The sequence below is a fragment of the Sminthopsis crassicaudata genome, chromosome 2, assembly GCF_048593235.1.
Source record: "Sminthopsis crassicaudata isolate SCR6 chromosome 2, ASM4859323v1, whole genome shotgun sequence".
In the NCBI taxonomy this organism is placed as follows: domain Eukaryota; kingdom Metazoa; phylum Chordata; class Mammalia; order Dasyuromorphia; family Dasyuridae; genus Sminthopsis; species Sminthopsis crassicaudata.
This window is the reverse complement of record NC_133618.1, coordinates 189262845-189282346: the sequence shown is the minus strand read 5'-3', so window position 1 is coordinate 189282346 and position 19502 is coordinate 189262845. Positions and strand designations below refer to the sequence as shown.

Below are 19502 nucleotides of genomic sequence, written 5' to 3'. Positions count from 1 at the left end.
CAGTTCCAATAGAGGAGTAATGAACTAAACCAGCTACACTCAGCAAAAGAACTTTAGGAGATGATTATGAACCACTCCATAGAATCCTCAATCCCTCTAATTTTGTCTGCCTGCATTGTGGATTTCCTTGACAGGCTAATTGTATACTGTTTGAAAGTCTGATTCTTTTTGTACAGCAAAACAACTGTTTGGACATGTATACATATATTATATTTAATTTATACTCTAACATATTTAACATGTATTGGTCAACCTGCCATCTGCAGGGGGGAGGAGGGGAATTAGAACAAAAGGTTTGGCAATTGTCAATGCTGTAAAATTACCCATGCATATATCTGGTAAATAAAAACTATTAAAATAAAAAAAAAGAATCACTTGCACAGAAGGAAAGATAGATGTGTTAAAGAAATAGATCACAAACTTGGCATAGAGTTATGGTTTAGTACTTGAGAGGATCAAATAAGATTATCTATGTAAAATGCTACATACATGCTAACTATTGTTATTATTAGGGGTCTTCCATTACTGTATTCAGATATTTGTTGGAGCTTAATCTCTGTTCCTCATGTCAAATGCACCTCCATTTCATCATGGTCTCTTAGAATCTCTGACTTCCTTAAATATTAAACTCAAATGTCATTTTCCATGGATTTCCCTGTTTCGTAAGGCCAGTTGTGCTTTTCTTTATGGAACCTGGATAGTATATGATCGCCATGCTAGAAAACTGGACCATTTCTATTTGAATTGTCTTATGAAGATTACCTGGAAGGATAAGGAACCAGACACTGAGGGTCCTTTCTTGAATAAAACTGACAAGCATTCTAACTCTACTGCAGAGAGCATAGCTCCATTTGTTTGAATGCCAAGTGTACTCTTACGACAAGTTCTCTCTTAAAAACTTTAGAATTGGTTATATTACATGGAAGACATTGGCACAGCTCACCTGCAATAGTGCATCTTCATCAGAGATGCTGTGTTCTATGAGCAAAGCAGCATTGAATTAGATCAGAAGAAACATGAGATGCATAAAGTTACAGAAGAATTTTATAATTCTAAATCAGAAAGATGCTATAAGCAGAGATATTGCACTAAATTTTAAAAATTGTGATGATGAAAAAGGGAATTTTTAAGGCAGTCAATCTACTGTGATTTCTCTTCAAGTTGACATCAACTCATTTATGATTATTCTTTGGTAAGATTTGGATCCAATTCATTCAAGTAGTTCCAAATCTAAAAAATTAATGTAATTCCTCTCCCCATTCCCACAAACAATGTAAACTTATTTAAGGTAAACTGTTCTGTATTAATAAAGGTTTTTGAATGAATTAATGAATCTCAGAGGATTTTTTGTTTTTGTTTTTATTTTAATATCAGAGTTTTTTCTTAAGACAATATAAAAGATGTGAACAGAGATACATGAAGAATATGTACTAAAACCTGATAAGCCCTTTAAGAATCTTCACTCCTTTCTCTTCCCCTAGAATAGGACTGATTGAATTGAGTAAATGATGCTAATGCATAACAGAGAAAAAATAAAACTGCTCAGCTTATAGATATACCAGAAAAAACAGACCATAAATGGCTCCAAGAGAGATGGAACTGAAGATAAGTAGGAAGATCAAAATATTATCACTTAGTTCCTTTAATGCCAAGGATTTTTAACTTTTTTTCTTAAAGTTCACAGAGTCAAAGTTAAGAACACTTGTCTTCATGAGTTTTAGATGGCAAATTCAAATAAGCTACATCTCAGAATATTGAAAATATCTCTTAGGCAATATAAAGTCTTATCTTTTAGTCATCTTTGAAAGACAGGCAGTGCAGCATTAGAGAATACCAAATATTTTATTTGTTTCTTTTTAAGAAGGAAAAAGAGGGCTATATATGGAACTGTATGCCTTGAGAGTTGTGAGTTTCAAGGGGCTATGCTGATCAAGTATACACCCTAAATTTAGTATTAATATGTAGTGAACTTAAGATTGCCTGAGAAGGAGCAAACTGGATCAAGTCAGAGTAGATTATATTAAAAGTTTTCTGTTTCTTAGCAAACCTTAAGTAGCCCCTGCACTTCCAGCCTGAGTAAAAGACCCTGACTTTTTTTAAGGGAACAGAAGAGAGAAGGAGGGAAAGAGAGTAGAATTTGCAAACTACAAAGCCAGTGAGCTTGACTTCAATTCCTGACAAAATTGTAAAATGTGTTATAAAGGAATAGTAAACACTTAGTATAGATAGGAAATTATGATTATAAACAGATGGCATGGTTTCTTTAAGAAAACAGTCTTTCAAGTCCTTTTTTTTTTGATGATTATTAGACTGGTAGATCAGAAAATGCAAGTATAGTTTACATGGTTCTTAACAACACAATTGAAAGAACTTTTCATGTTACCTTTGTGGATGAAATGGAGAGATTTAAGTGAACTAATAATTGATTTAAGTAGATTTGGAACTACTTGAATGAATTGGACCCAAAGGGTAACCATAAATGAGTTATTAGCTTGAAGAGAAATCACTGGTAGATTGACTGTCTTAAAAATTTTTTATCAGTGACATGCATCATGAGATGGATAGCATAATTAACAAGTTTGAGGGCAACACAAAACTAAAGGAATAATTAATATGTTAGATGATAGTGTCAAGATGCAAAAACAATCAACAAACATTTATTTGAGGCAACACTAAGTTAAGAGGAATATGTTAGATAACAATGTCAAGGTAAAAAAACTATCAATAAGCTTTTATTAACCACCTGCTGAATGTCAGGCACTAGGTATTGGGAATACAAAGACAAAAGTGAAATAGTCTCTGATGGTGGGAAGCATATATGGTATCTAAAAACGAAGGCTGAAACTATAACCAAATCAAATAAAACAAAATTGAAGAGATTAGTCTAAAGTCTTATACTTTGGTTTTTAAAAATCTTTTTCATAATTTTGGGGAAGCGTAGCTAAATAACACCTTCTGAAAAACAAGTTTTAGAGGTTTTCTGAATTATGACAATATGAATTAATAGTATTATATAACAACCAAAATACTTAATATAAAAATAGGTTGCATTAAGAGATCTATATGGGATGTAAGACTAATTTTTTAATCTGGAATGTTATTTCCAATTCAAGAAAATACTTTGGAAAACACATGGATAAACTGGAGAGTATCTAGAGAACAGAGACTGGTCAGTGGTCTCAAGATCCTATGACTTGAGGAGCAGTTAAAGGAACCGAAGATAGTCCAGAAAAGAGAAAAATAATAGGGGAAAACTTGTTCGTGGTCTATGTTTTATAAATGTCTTCATATATTTTTTTGATTGATTCTTTTTTTTTTTTGAGGCTGGGGCTAAGTGACTTGCCCAGGGTCACACAGTTAGGAAGTGTCTGAGACCAGATTTGAACTCAGGTCCTCCTGAATTCAAGGCTGGTGCTCTATCCACTGCACCACCTAGCTGCCCCTTGATTGACTCTCTTACTTATCTTGACACCAGAAAGCAAAATTAAAAGCAACAAGTAAAAGTTGCAAAAAGGCAGGATTTGGAAATAATGGAAAAGAACAGTTTGTTGTCCAAAGATGCCAATATCAACAATTCAGGAGGTAATGGTTCCCCCATATTCGAACACTCAGGCCAAGATTGGATGATGCTTTTGTGTGCTGTATTATGGAGTGAATTTTTTTAAAGTATAGAATTAAGTTTCTTTTCATTGCTGAGACTCTGATTCTAAGTTTATTAATGTGGTTGTTGACATTTAATTACCAGAATATAGAATCATACTTTTTTAAGACTGAAAGGAACCTTAGAAATAATCAAGAAGTTAGATGGCAAAGGAGTTGTACTTTATAAAAGTGTGACTCTATACAAAATTTTTAAATGACATTGATTCTTCAGTGATCAAGAAACAAAATATCTGAAGTGGCAGAGGAGAAACTTGTTCCTTGTCCAGGTTTAAGAAGAATACTATGAGGGCAGCTAGGTGGCGCAATGGATAGAGGACCAGCCTTGAATTCAGGAGGACCTGAGTTCAAATGTGGTCTCAGACACTTAACACTTCCTAGCTGTGTGACCCTGGGCAAGTCACTTAACTCCAGCCTCAAAAAAAAAAAAAAAAGAAGAAGAAGAAGAATACTCAGATAAGGAAAAGAAAAAAAAAAGATAATAACTGTTATATTAGAGCTGGAAAAGAAATTGAGTCATTTCCTGAAGACAAAAAATCTGGAAACTCTAAGAAGGGAGCAGCTACTTAACTTCCAAGGTGTGATGAAGTAGAGCTTTTAGCAAGTGAGGAATCATCCAATAAAAATCAACAGAAGAGGAAAATGGAGCTTTTTTATTTGTTTAGCTATATTGTTACAAGAAAAAGGAGGATCACAGAAGAGATAGGACTTTTGTTTGTCATGGATGGACAGAGAAAAAGGAAAGCTGGTTAATTCATATTTTGCTTCTGGGTATTTTGTTTTGTTTGCCAAAGAATTACTTTTGTGCTGGAAATGACAAATTAGGAAGAAAATAATAAAACATACCAAGTTGTCCTTGACTCATTTAAGTCAACTGGCCCAAATGAATTCTACGCTGTGTTATATGTGATTTCTGAGCACAGCAATGAGTGGTTATGTCAAAAATTATAGAAAACAAGAAAGATATCTCAAGATTAAAAAATGTAAATATCATCCTATTTTTTAAAAAGGGGGTCCACAAATTATAGACCTGACCTTGATTCCTGAGAAAATTCTAGAATGAATTATTAAAGACATTTTTGATAAATGTCTAGAGAAATAGTGAATACAAAGAGCTAGCATGATTTCATCAAGAACAGGTTTTTCAGACTAAACTTATCTCTTTTTTTGGCTGTTATTAAACCAGTATAGCAAGAGACTTTTATAGATACGATGTAACTTAGATTATGCAGAATATTTAATAAAATAACATTTTATGTTTTTATATCTATTGGAGAGATATAAACTAAAAGGTAGATGTATACAGAACTGATTGAATGACTGAACTCAAGGCGTGTTAACATTTTCATGTCAGCTTCAGGATGTCTCCAATGGAATGCTCCTGTGCTTTTGAATTTTTTTATTAACCTAGCCAATTTAGCCAAGCAATAGATGACACAGCTCAAAAGGATGACCAACACTAAATGTTAGTCAGCTAAACCATTGGGCTGAAAGTTTTGCTCTAGATAAGAAGATATGTTTCCCTCCCATCTTTGTAGAAGTAGGAACTTTTGGATGTGGAAAACTTTACTCACTTGATTTATTAGTTGCTTTTACTGAAATGTTTTCCCCCTTCCCCTTTTTATCCTATGTTACAGGGAAGACAGGATATATTTGGAAATGCTAATATAAAAAATAATATTTATTAAAAGTTCGACTGAAATAAGTTCAATAATGATACAACTTATACTACCATTCAATAAATTAACACCACATGTTCAGGTCTAAAGAGGAATAGTTAAACAGCAATTTACTTTAAAAAAAGATATGAATATTTTAGTGAATTGTAGATTCACTATGAGGTGGCAGATTAAAAAAAGAAAACGAATGGGATCTTGAGTAAGATTAAGAGTAGTATAGGTTCCACTATAAGGAGGTGATAGTCCTGCTGTGCTCCTCTATTGTCATACTTCATATTATGTTTAGTTCCTGAATGTCACATATTAGGATTGACGTTGATAAACTAAAGAGTCAGAAAAAGGCCACCAAGATAAGGAAGGTTCTTGAATTCATGCCATATGAGGATCATTTGAAGACTTTGGGGATGTTCAAACTAGAGGGGAAAAGCCATGGGAATTAAGATCAGTTGTTTGAAGAGCTATTGCATATGAAAGAGAGAAGAGATGTTTTATTTAACCCTAGAGGAGAAAAACAAAGACAGGTGAAAGTGACAGAGACAAATTGAAGTGTGATGTAGGAAAAAAAAATCCTAACAATTAGAACCACTCAATTTTGGGAACAGTCATGAATTCTTCCTCATTAAAATCTTTAAGAGCTGGATGATCTTTTTCTTTATATGTGAGGATTTTTTTTTGGTTATAGGTTGGACTCAATGCTTGCTGAATTCCTTTTCTAACTTCTTTGTTAATGCCAGTCTTTATTAGTACCTCTCTAATCAATAATAATTTTGACTTCAACATTTCTTATTTACTATGTATTTTTATTCAGGCTTAGCTCTAAAGATAAATCTCTATTCCCAGGAAGGTTTTTTGGTTTTGGTTTTGGTTTTTTTTGAGAATTTATATAATGTCCCTTCATGCCCTTAATCAGAAGGGGTGAAAAATATATCATTGAGAAGCTTTATGACTTACATGAACTGATGCTGAGTGAAATGAGCAGAACCAGAAGATCACTATACACTTCAACAACAATACTGTATGAAGATGTATTCTGATGGAAGTGGATATCTTCAACATAAAGAAAATCCAACTCACTTCCAGCTGATCAATGATGAACAGAAACAACTACACCCAGAGAAGAAACACTGGGAATTGAATATAAAATATTAGCACTACTGTCTATCTACCCAGGTTACTTATACCTTAGGAATCCAATACTTAACGTGCAACCAGAAAATTGGATTTACACACATATATTATATCTAGGTTATACTGTAACACATGTAAAATGTATAAGATTGCCTGTCATCTAGGGGAGGAAGTAGAGGGAGGGAGGGGAAAATCTGAAAAAATGAATACAAGGGATAATGTTATAAAAAAAATTACTCATGCATATATACTGTCAAAAAATGTATAATTATAAAATTAATAAAAAAAAGAGAGAAGTTTTATGCATGACCACACATGTTGCCAGGTGAATGGAGGATCATTTAGAGTCCAGCCTGGAATTTTACAGAAGAAGAAATTGAAACTCAACAAAGCCTAAGATTCTTATTAAGATTCACACTAAATTGCAGAGTTAATGTTTGAACCCAAACCCTGTAACTCCAAATCCTGCATTTTCAAAAGGAATTAAGAGACCTCTGAGGGATAGATGGAGAGACTTTTCTTCAGTTTGTTTTATTTGCTTTTGCCTCTCCTATGCATCTTGTGTGGATAGTAGTGTTCAATCAGAAAATCTTTAATTTTAGTGAAACCAGGTTTCCTTGATTTTTAAAGAAACCTAATAAAATAGATGGAAACTATCATTTCTTTTTCAGCAAATTGTTTGATTTATCTGTTTGGTTGTTCATTTGTAAAACCAGAATGATGTATTTTACTTTCATTATAGAATCATAGTTCTTCATTTATAGGCAAATACATTAAGAATTCTTTGCTTAAAACACTAAAGTTATTTGGAAAATGGTGCTATATACCAGTGTGCAAGCCCTCATCACCTGATAGCTGGACTATTGCTATAGACTGATTGATCTCCCAGCCTTAAGTCTCTCCCCATCCCAGTCTGTTCTCTACTCAACTGTTGAAGTGATTTTCCTAAAGTACATATCTGAACTGACCAGCTCTCCTGTTTTTCCTCCCAGGTAGCTCAACTGGTTGCTTGTTGCTTCTAGGATCAAATATAAATTTTTTTGTTTGGTTTTCAAAGGCCTTAATATTGCCTGTCTTTTTTTCCAGTCTTCTTACATTCATAACCCTAGTGTATGTACTCTGTGTTGCAGTGATCTCTTTGTTGTTTATCACACACATACCATCTCTTAACTCTGGACATTGGACATTTTCACTGGCTGTCCTCACTGCCTAGAATTTTCTTCCTCCTAATCTCCATCTGTTGACTTCCCTCACTTTCAAATTTTAGCTAAAGTTTCACTTTCTATTGGAAGCATTTCTCATTCTCCCATTATTTCTGGTTATTCTTTCCCTTTGCTGATTATCTCCAACTTATCCTGTATGTACTATATGTATTATTTATAGTAGTTGGCATATTGTTTCCCTCATTAGACTGTTGCCTCTTTGAGGACTGCCTTATGCCTTTTTTTTGTATTCCCAGTGTACAGTGATTGGCATATAGTAGACACTTAAGAAAATTTTATTGATTGATTGTCCTCTCTTTTAAGGAATATATAATCACCAAATGAAATATGTATCTTTTTAAATTAATGCTTTAATATTAAAATACCAATTGCAATTTAGGTAAATAATCATTGCAGCCAAAGATTTACATGAATTGATGCTAAGTGAAGCAAGAAGAACTAGGAAAACTTTGTATACAACAAGATTGTGTAGTGATCAACTATGGTAATCAGGATTTTCTCAGCCATTCAGTAATCAAAGGCAATCCCAATAAATTTTGGATGAAAAATGCCATCCACATCCAGAAAGAAAACTATGGAGATAGACTATGGATCAATGGATACTATTTTCATCCCTTTTTTCTTGTTGTTGTTGTTGTTTTTTCATGGTTTTTCTCTTTTGTTCTGATTTTTTCTCTCTCTGATACTAATATGTAAAAAATGAATGTATGTGTATGACTTAAATTACTTAAAATAATCATGAGGGACCCACACATGCAAAATTGTTTGTGGCAGCCCTTTTTGTAGTAGAAAAAACTGGAAACTGAGTGGATAACCATCAGTTAGAGAATAATTTATGGTGTATAAATGTTTTGGAATATTATTGTTCTGTAAGAAATGATCAACTGGGTGATTTCAGAGAGACCTGGAGAGACTTACATGAACTGATGCTAAGTGAAGTAAGTGGAACCAGGAGATCATTGTACATGGCAACAGCAAGATCATATTATGATCAATTCTGATGGTCATGGCTCTTTTTAACAATGAGATGATTGAGGACAGTTCCAGTGGTCTTGTGATGAAGAAAGCCATCTACACCCAAAGAGAGAACTATGGGAACTGAGAATGGATCATAATATAACATAGCATTTTCATTCTTTTTGTTGTTGTTTGCTTGCATTTTTTTTCTCTTTTTTTTTTTTCCTTTTTGATCTGATTTTTCTTGTGCAGCATAACTGTGGAAATATGTATGGAAGAATTGAATACGCTTAACATATATTGGATTACTTGCCATCTAGAGGTGAGGGTGGAGTAAAGGAAGGGGTGAAAAATTTTGAGACACGTTTTGCAAGGGTCAGTGTTGAAAATTTTCAATGCATATGTTTTGAAAATAAAAAGCTTTAATAAAAAAATCATAGATAACATTTGAGGCATATTTTTAGCCTTTAAAATAAATTATTATATGAATTTGTTTCTCTGCCTTGGATTTGTACAATCATAGGTTTAGAGGTAGAAGAGACTTCAGAGCCCATCTAATCAGACAACTTCATTACAGATGAAGAAAGTTAGCCCAGAAAGGTTAAATGTCTTACCTTTATCTGATTGCCTCTATTTAGAATTGATTTGAAGAGTCTTTCACATTTCTAGCTTTTATTTCATTGCAAATAATTACTTTTGATAGGAGCATGTTATACTTTTAGGTGGGTCTTCAGAAGGATTCTTGTAGTTTTAATTACATCTTAGACAATTTGACTTTTAAAAAAGTGAGTGAAGTGCTATTGACACACTTAACTTTTGATGAAGATAATTTAAAATTCTGGTGGTATGTGTCAAAAAATTGTATATCTATGAAGACCTCATGCTTGAAAATTTATGTTTTCTGCACTTAAAACTTCTCACATCACGAAAAGTACCATTATATATTTTAAAAAATTATTTACCTGTGGCGAGTGATAGATTATCATGCTTGTGAAAGCAGGTCATTAATTTTTACTCTGAGATATAAGTACATTGTACTGCTTTTGGATACATTAGGTAAACTTCTTTGATTTGGAAAATATTTTATTTAAAAAAATATTATTAAAATATTAAGTAATACTACACTAATGTCTTTTGTAAAAATTTTTGTAAAATTTTATTGTTCTCATTCTCTTTAAATTTTGATATTTTAACTTTTAAAAATTCTTCCATAGAATTTTCCCCCAAATATGTATTATTCCCCATATGCATCCCATGCTTTCTTCCTAATATGTCTGCTATAGTATTCTCACCACATAAAAAAAGAGGTAAGAAACCTCCAACTTAGAGGTATTATAAGGCTAGCAAAATTATTTGCATAATCAACTGCAGGCGATGATGAGCTGAAAGCTAAGTGGAATAATCTCCCACTGCTGGAGTTCTATAAATTGATAATTTTGTATGGCCTGGGAATGATGTTATGAATATTCAAATAACCCTCTGCAGAAAAAATGGTTCTCCATCCCAGGTGTAGAATGATACCCCATTGTCCCTTTTCTACTTATCTGAATCTGATATACTCTTCAAGGTCTAATTTCAGTGTCATATCTTCCATGAATCCTTTCCCTTTTCCCTCAAGAAGGACTTCTCTTTCCTCTGAATTTGGTTGGTAGGGCTTTTTTCATTTCTACTTTGTGAATGATTTTTTAGAAACAAGAAATCTCCCCTACTGTATTCTTTGTTTCCTTAAATCAGTAGCCTTATCTCTTTCATCTTTTATAACCCAGAATTTTGTTTGTTTTTATGTTTGCCACCAAAGGCCAATGTGATTCCTGCTCTGCTAAAAGGGATCCATGTATTCTGAATCTTTTAAGAGAACCCAAGGAAATAATAGGCCAAACTCAACTTGAGAAAGCCTTTAAGAAGCTAAAGTCAACACAAGGAACTGGGATTGAAGCCACACCTGAGGTTTTGTAGAACCAAACTCCTTCACAACTAGAATAGACTCTTATATTTGGGTAGTTAGCACTAATTATAGTTTGTTTAAAAATATATATATATATATATTTTGTTTGTTTGTTTGTTTGTTATTCATAAGACTATCAAAAGCCGCCAGACCCTGAACCATTAGCAAGTAAAATATGCATTTTGGTTTTTTCCCCTTTAATTCTCCTATATATTGAACTTACATTTGGGCATCAATAAAATAAAATTTAGTACATTTCCATTTCTATCCTTTCTGCCCCTCTTATATTACCATAGCACCTGTTAGATATATGAAATCTATCTTCTGTGCATTCCCTCTTGCTTCTCCATCTGGCTTCACTTTCATCCCCATTGCAAAATCTACTCTCCAACACTTTTAAAACACAAAATGTGATTCTTTATTTGATATAGTAGTTAGGTTTTAGTTAGGAAGGCTTCCAGATCCAAAAGCTGCTAGGCTCAATATTTGGATAGTTTGACAGAAAATAGTTTAAGATTGAATATTATTAGGTTTAATCTGGATCAACACATCATTGTGGATTGGAATTATTTAGTGTTTGCTGTTGAATACTAGATTTGTTTGTAAGATGTTTTTTTCCAAATGCACTTTTGCTTGTCTTGTTGATTTACAGCTATTGCTAGTTCTGCTTAAGTCTGTTCTGACAGTGATAAATAGATTCATTTGGCAAACTCAGCTGTTTTTATTAAAAGTGAATGTTGAGTAAAAAGAAGATTCTGTACAATTTTCTTATCAGAGAATGATGATGGGGAAATAAAGTGATGTTACTTTATTGTTGTTGAGCATCACTTCCACATACCTTGTGCTATTCTTAGTTTATCTTTAGAAGATTCTTACTTTCAAACTAAAGACAGTTTGAATTATCAGTGTAGGGAAAGTATATGCTTTTGCGTGTCTTTTTACTTTTTTTGTATTCTAGGACTGATATATTTTTCCACATGCTTGGGAAATAAAAACTTTAATTTAAAAAAAATACATGAATGAATGAAATACGTGAATAACTTCTTGTTAAGGGCCATGCCTAATAGTGAAAGGGCAAGTTGATTCTCTGAAAGCCCCCACAGCTGTGAATCATAACACCCCTGAAGGAATTGCAAATCAGCTTTTATTGATACATTGATATATACTGATACATTGATATATACTGATACATATACACTGATACTGATACAAGATGTTGCTTGTGGATTGGGAAATGAAATAAATTGGAGGCAAGAGAAAAGAGAGAAGTTAGAGAATGCAACTGCCTCTCAGTCTTCTTGTGTTGTTAACATCCTCTCACATGAAGGGATCTGTTCCGCTGGTCAAAATTAAATCCCAGCAGCCACTAGCAGGTGGCTCCTGTAACAACTTCTGATCTTTTTCTTTTCCCAAATGGAAAAAAAAAATTGTTTTTTTTTAAATCACAAAAATCTTAGCAACTGTATTTAATGCATAAATATTCAGAGCTTTCCTGTATACTTTTTCTTGTTTCAGTTTAGTTAAGCCATGTAAAATGTGTAATATATTTGGTTTAATACTTAAGAAAATATTATATTGATGTAATAATTTAGCTAACATTTATTAAATATTTATTGCATTTGATGTGCCATATTTAGAATGGTACCGGTATTAAAAATGTGTATTAGGCATTCAAATAGAAAGTAGGCAAATTATTTAAAAAGCTTTTTTATAATGAATGCTTTCATCTAGAAAATGGTTTCCCATTAGTGGTTCACAAACCCCATGGGGATACACAACAATGGTCAAAGGGGGATTGCACAAAAAATTGTTTAATGGTGCCTTAAGCATGAAATAATGGCAAAATATTATGAGTAGTATATTAAATTACCCCATGGATACACAAACTTGATGTTGTTGAAAGAGGTTCATGAAACAAAAAAAAGTTGTTAATTACTGGTCTAGTATATAATTGTGTTTATAATTATTTGTAAATTCTATCAGGGTCTGAAATGACTTCATTCTAGTATGCTGATATTTTCCTGAACATCTTATCTTCCTAAAATAACTGTTTGAATAAGTAGTATCAAGGTCTCAATTTTCAGAGAAAAAATGATAAAATTTCAGATTTCCATAGTGGAAGTTACTACTTATAGTTTAAATGTGTTCTATTCTATAAATTCTCATTTTATTTTTAGAATAAAAATAAACATTTTGATACTTAATCTTATCAATGAATTAATTTGGGGTGTGTCCTCCACTATTGTGAGTTACATTCCATTTATATCTTCTTATCCTTTTGTTCGAGTCAATTCATAAATTCTCCGAAGAAGATATCCCAATTTCTGGAAGCTTTCTGTGTGTTTTTCAGTATTTATGTGCTTCACCTATTTATTTCCTTATTATCCCTAACCCTTATATCTTTTTCTTCCCAATAAAATTTTTCTTGATAATAGTTTTTATGCTACTTCATGCACACAAATCATAGTTCAAAATGTTACAGCCTATTCCTGCCTACCAAATATGTCCTTATGTCTTAAGAATCCATATGAATGGATTTTTTCCCTTGGTCTCTTGAATTCTAAATTCGGTTTTTATTGATTGATTATGTGGTAGAGGGAAAAGTGAATGAAGAGTTTACTAGATGTTGTTTTTAATAAAATATATCTGTTCTTTCAGTATTGTAAGTAGTGAGGATGAAGATATATTCAACCCTGGAGAGTGTGAATTTGCAGCCAAAAAAAGGAAAAAGGATCACTTTAGGAAAAGCACAAATACTCAATGTAAGATAATTTTCTATTACATAGTTTTGCATATATATGTTTATGTATGTGTGGGGGTGTTATTGATTGACTTCTTCTGACATTTATTAGATAGGAAAGGGTTTTTTGTTTTTTCGTTTTGGTTTGGTTTTGGTCTGGACATGTGATTTTATTGGGTGTGAAGGCACATGTGATATAGGAACTATTATCCAAAGCTGTTCATTTTAACTTAAATAATCTTAGAGAGATACTTAGAGCCGTAAGTGAAGTAATTTCCCCACAATAACAGATAATGTCAAAAAACAGGACTTTACCTAGATTTCTATTCTGACCCCATAGTTATCCAATATGCTATATTGTATCTATAAACATATAGCTCAGCATCTTTTTTTTTTCCTCTTTAATGTCTCAGTTTTCAGATTGCACCAGTGGAGAAGTTATCAGACTTCTGGCGTGTAAAAAGGATAATAAACAAAAATATTACTGGAATAGCTGTCACAAAGCCTAATCATTTTGCTCCTATAACTCAGGCCTTTATTCAAAGCCAGTTAACTTAAATCAACCAATTACTTTATATTTTGTATAATTCTAACAATTTTAGTTAACTTGTTTTCTAGCCTAAAGCAATTTATTTGGGGGAGAGTGGTAGAGAATGATGATAGCAAGAATTAACAGCTGATCAACAACCAAAATTGAGAGGCTATGTGTGTGTGCAAACTATTTTTTAAAATAAAATTAAAAAATTGTAAAAGCACAGTAACTGATGCCAAGTTAAGACAGTTTCAGTAGTCACTGAAGGAATCACTCTGTTCTAGAACAGTGTTCTAATTGATATGTGATTATGACTTCTCAAATCATCAAAAAGAGATTAAATTGTACATGTTTAAAGTAGCAGAAAATTAAGGTGTTGATCCAAAACATAAAAATTAAGTTTTGGTGCTTTAAAGTAAATCCTCATATATAGAATACCACATTCCCTGATACATGTAGGAAGCATTCATTTTTACTTCCTGGGGTCATTGCTAAGGAAAATCCTAATTATGAACTAGAAACCATAAAATTAAAAATACTGAAATTGTTTATTTAAAAAGGAATTAGTTTTTTTAAGTGAGAATTTTTATAGATTATAATTCTTTTCCATAACCTATGTCTGATATCTCTACCTTCACTGAGATCACTTCTTTTTGATTCTTCTAAATTCATAGTACTTCATTGGCATATGCTCTGATGTGATGCATTTTTTTCCCCTAAGAAATAAGATTTAGAGACCAAGTTTTGTAAGGCTCTGAAATATCTAATAAAGTTAATCCCATTTCAACTAAGTAAATTAATGTGGATATGATTATCTAAATCTAATTCTGTTCAAAATTAACATTGTTAAATTTTTTTAAAACTACAAAAACAATTCATTGAATTTTTTTAAAAGTTAGTTTTTATTTCAGGTTTTTATCGTGAAAAATGGATTTATGTACATAAAGAAAGCACCAGAGAAGTAAGTATTTTCTCATATGTAGGATGAAAAGTTTTATATGTTAATATAATTATTTTTCAGTTTTTCTGAAGTAATGATCCTAGTTGTCAAATGAATGTTGATGCTCATACTTAAAATTTTAAAAATTGACTTCATTTAACAAATATTTTAGAACATTCTGTATGTTAATCACTTTGATAAACAATACAGATATTAGAGAGATTAGTGCCTGGCCTCAAGGTATTTACCATTTAGTTGAGGGGATAAAGAGAAGATACCAGTATATAAATTAAAAAGTTGAAGTCTTAAATGTCTTCAAATTAATATAAAATACTGTGAAAATTCAAAGAAAGAAGGAAACCCTTATAATGAAATTGATGAAAAATTTTATAGAGGGATAGTATTTGACCTGGACCTTAATAGATCTGTTCTTTTAACATCAGTCAGTGAGTCAAACAACATTTATTGAGTCTATAGGAGGAAAAAAGATAAAAATTAAAAACTTCCAAGAGCTTACTTCTGTCATGGAAATAATAATGTACTTCTAAGTATATATGCAAAATACATATATGTCTGCATACACACAATAAATAGTGGAGAAAACCTCATGTAGCAGTGATATTTACTATCTGTGACTTCGGAAAAACCAGCCTTGATTTCTTCATTTGAATATGAAGAGGTTGGTCTAGGTGGCTCTGCAGTCCCTTTCTACAGTAGAAATAATGATCAGAGGCTATAAAATTTTCTCTCAGTTGGTTATTCCTACTGCTACTTAGCCTTTTGTAACAATCTGCTTCCCACCTCCTGTTTTTGACAAGTTAAAAGTGAAACTTGTGTGATACCTCGAAGAAGTTAAGCATTTGGTGTGTGCTTAATTATGTGCAAAGTTTGCTTATTCTGTTAGTCTGATCTATGAAGTGATTTCTTCCTGCCAGACTTCCATTGTGTTTGGGCTTTTTTTTTTTCCTCTTCAGCCTCAAAAAAAAAAAAGACAAAATGCTATCAAGTTTTGAGTGGAGACAGGGATTATTAAAAGTGGACTTAAGGTATACAGTGTTAAAAGGTCACTCCAAGTATAGTATGTTAAAATTTATCTTTTCTTTGAAAAGCCAAACTTGGAATTTTCATGATGCCTCACTGTAGCATTACTTCAGCATTTATTATGTGCTTAACTGTGTGCAAAGCATTGTATAGCTTAGTTTGTCCTTTAAACCAAAGAGCAAATGTATTTTTTCAGCATACTTTATATCAATCAGGGAAAATGACTCAGAAAGCAATAAATATCCATTATGTCCTAATTCTGCCAAGCAAAATTAAGTGAGAAATTCCAGGAAAGTTTATGGAAGAATCTGTCAGTTGAGAAGATACCACACCCCCAAAAAGCTTTCTAAAGATTACATTATAAAAATGGAACTCATTTGATTGTTCTGGTGGCATTAAAAGTTTTTAACAGATATAGCTCCCTATTCCCTTCAAACTAGCCTTTCTGAGATCATTTTGAGAATTTTCAACCTCTTTATGTGAAATCTATAACCATTATCTTCCTGTTGCCTCTAACTTGAAAATGTTTTGCTTATATAAAGCATTGTATGTCTTGAATATTGGATTTAAATTGTAATAGATGAACCATGGGATTTGATGTGCAAATTGGTATCATGGATATCTGATTTATATTGTCCTTGGAGAGTGATAGATTCTTACAAGAAGTATTCCAGAGTGGATATCTTCAACTTAAAGAAGATCCAACTTACTTCCAGCTGATCAATGATGGACAGAAATAACTACACCCAGAGAAGGAATACTGGGAATTGAATGTAAAATATTAGCACTACTGTCTATCTACCCAGGTTACTTATAACTTCAGAATCTAATACTTAACATGCAACAAGAAAATTGGACTTACACACATATATTATATCTAGGTTATACTGTAACACATGTAAAATGTATGAGATTGCCTGTCATCTAGGGGAGGGAGTAGAGGGAGGGAGGGGAAAATCTGGAAAAATGAATACAAGGGATAATGTTATTAAAAAAATTATTCATGCATATATACTGTCAAAAAATTTATAATTATAAAATTAATTTTAAAAAATAAGCATTCCAGGAGAAATTAGTACTATTTAAGGTGTGTCTCTAGATGAAGATTGAAATTTTGAAAAGAGAGAAATCAAAGACTTTTTGTGTAACATGAAGATCAAAATAAGAATAAAGTAAAAACTGAATGAAATATCTTGGGTAAAGATGACGGTAGTATTAGAAATTTCCCTAGGTAGTATATACCATGAAGATTCTATTCTTTGTGTATGAAAAAGAAGGTGCTTGTCATTGGATAGAATTTTATGTGAAGAAAAAAATCTTAAGTTTATAATATGCTAGTTTATTCCTAATTGAATAGTTTGTTTTCTGTTAGCTCAGTTATCTGGAAGATTCCATTTATATGTTACAATAATATCTGTCTTGTCTTTTAACTCAGATCTACAAAGAGCTGCTCATTCTCTATCATTCTGAAACCATCTTGTTCGTCATTTCTTAAAACATAATAATATTCCATTATAATCATACACCACAACTTGTTCAGCCATTTCCCAACTGAAGAGCATCACCTCAATTTCCAATCCATCATTCACTCACAAATTAACATCACAAAATGATAGAAGGCTACAAAGTTTCCTCGAAACTGGTTATTGCTAGTGTTAACTAGCCTCTTATAATAATGGTCTTGTTACCTTTTTTCTTTGATAAGCCATACTTGAAACTTGTGTGATTAACTGTGTGCAGAGCTTTTGCTTACTTTGTTATAAAGTTATTCATTTCATCCTGCCAGACATTTACTGAATATGAGCTCTTTTTTTTTCCTTCAGCCTCAAAAAATGCAAAATATCAGTTTTCCCTACAAAATGTTTTTTGTGCACAAATTTGAATTTTAAAAAATCCATGGGCATCTGGAAAATAGTAATGTTATAAATATAGCCAAATCTAGTATCCTTTCATCAACTGATTTAAGCTAAACTGAAATTTTATTTCAGAGTGAAAGCTATAGCTAACTTGCAGCTTTCCCTTTAAGGCATTGGAAACTATATACAAGTACCAATTCAAAATTAGATTTACTTTATAAAGAAAGCAATCAGGGAAAATTGTTATTTCTTTCCAAGCCATGATAGAACCTGAGAATACCACCCTTCTTTTAGTATAGGAAATATATCTGTGCCAGTGTATCAAACACTGGATATGCCTCCTTTTAGACAGAATGTGGGAAGAAACTAACCCTTAGCCATTTTGAGTTTTCTTTTTTTAGAGTTATAATAAGAACTATGGAACATAGAACTATATCACTTTATTTAATTGTTATTATTATATTAATCAGACTTGACCATTTAAAAATCTACTTCATATTGACTGAATTATATTTCTTTGTCACAGCATGTACTTGTATTGAAGTATAATGTTAATCTAAGTAATAGACAAAAAGAATCTTCTTCCATTTTTGTATGGCTTTATTTTGTTTTTTTTCTCTTTAACCTTTAGAACTGTGTTTATATTTTCTGACTCTAAAAACCCTTTATGGGCCAAGGAATATGTTTTCTTCAGCATAGCTGTGATTATAGTCCTGACAAGTGCAAAAGTGACATGACCCTTAAATTCTTGTCAAGAGACCCAAGTGATGCTAAGGTTGTAGTCCTACCTTTGCAATTCCCTGATAGAAATGAATTTTTTTTTATCAAATCCAGAATTTTATATGACTGACTGTCAAAGGAGGACATCCTTACCTTCTTTGAAAGAATCATGAAGGTCACACCAGTGCTACATAGCTTGGAACCTCTTTGGAACCTACAACTGTTAAAGAAAGGAAGGAGGATAAAATAAAAGCTTTTGGTTTTTTTAAACCCTCTCTATCTTACCATTATTAAAAGAGGAATAAGGGATAAAGAACAAAAAGGGCCATCCACTTACCAACTTCTTGATCTGTTGTGGCTATTGATTCCACAACTGGGTGACCACACTAAATATCAGTCAATGAAAAAGCAATTATTAAATGCCTATTATGCTGCAGGTACTGACCTGGACATTGGGGATTCAAAGGCAAAAATGAAATAGTCCTTGTGTTCAAGGACTTCATACTGTATTGAAAAAGACAGTGGCTCTCAATTCTTTTAAGTATTCAAACACTTTTGATGCTGTTGGTTTAGATCTTTCCTCCACTAATATGAATTAATTACAGCTCTTCCATAACTTAAATCTTCAGGGCATAATAGCACTGAAAAACTCACTGCCCAGAAGGCAATTTGATTATGAATTCTTCCAGACTTAACTAGATTGGTTCATTCAGTCCATCACCAGATTTTGTAATTAAAGCCCTTGTAACTTGGGACCTGCCAGAGCATTTTGGCATAGCCATGCAGAATTTCAGTCACCACCTATTGGAATTATCTTCATGATTGTTTTCTTGGCAAACATACTAGAATGTTTTACCCTTTCCTTCTCTGGCTCATTTTACAGATGAGGAAACTGAGGGAAGCAGAATTTAGTGACTTGCCAGGGTCTCATAGCTAGTAAGTATCTGAGACCAGATTTGAACTCAGGAAGATAAATATTCTTAGGACTCCAGATCTGGCACTCTTACTGCACCACTTACTTTCCTTAGCAGTATATTCTAAAATACACATAATTTTTATGTTTTGGGATTTTCTCTGTTCT

The 19502-nt window shown here is 32.3% G+C and overlaps 1 protein-coding gene across 7 annotated transcripts in view; it reads left to right on the top strand.

Moving 5' to 3' along the window:
- The window catches only part of FBXO25 (F-box protein 25), a 158154-nt gene that overhangs the window by 91909 nt on the left and 46743 nt on the right, over positions 1–19502 (top strand). For 6 of the 7 annotated variants that reach the window (XM_074287991.1, XM_074287988.1, XM_074287992.1 and 3 more), the window contains exons 3-4: positions 13251–13354; positions 14776–14825. In XM_074287991.1, coding sequence (XP_074144092.1) covers positions 13251–13354; positions 14776–14825 — 154 coding nt within the window. The remainder of the gene's footprint in view (positions 1–13250; positions 13355–14775; positions 14826–19502) is intronic. The other variant, XM_074287993.1, reaches the window with a different exon arrangement.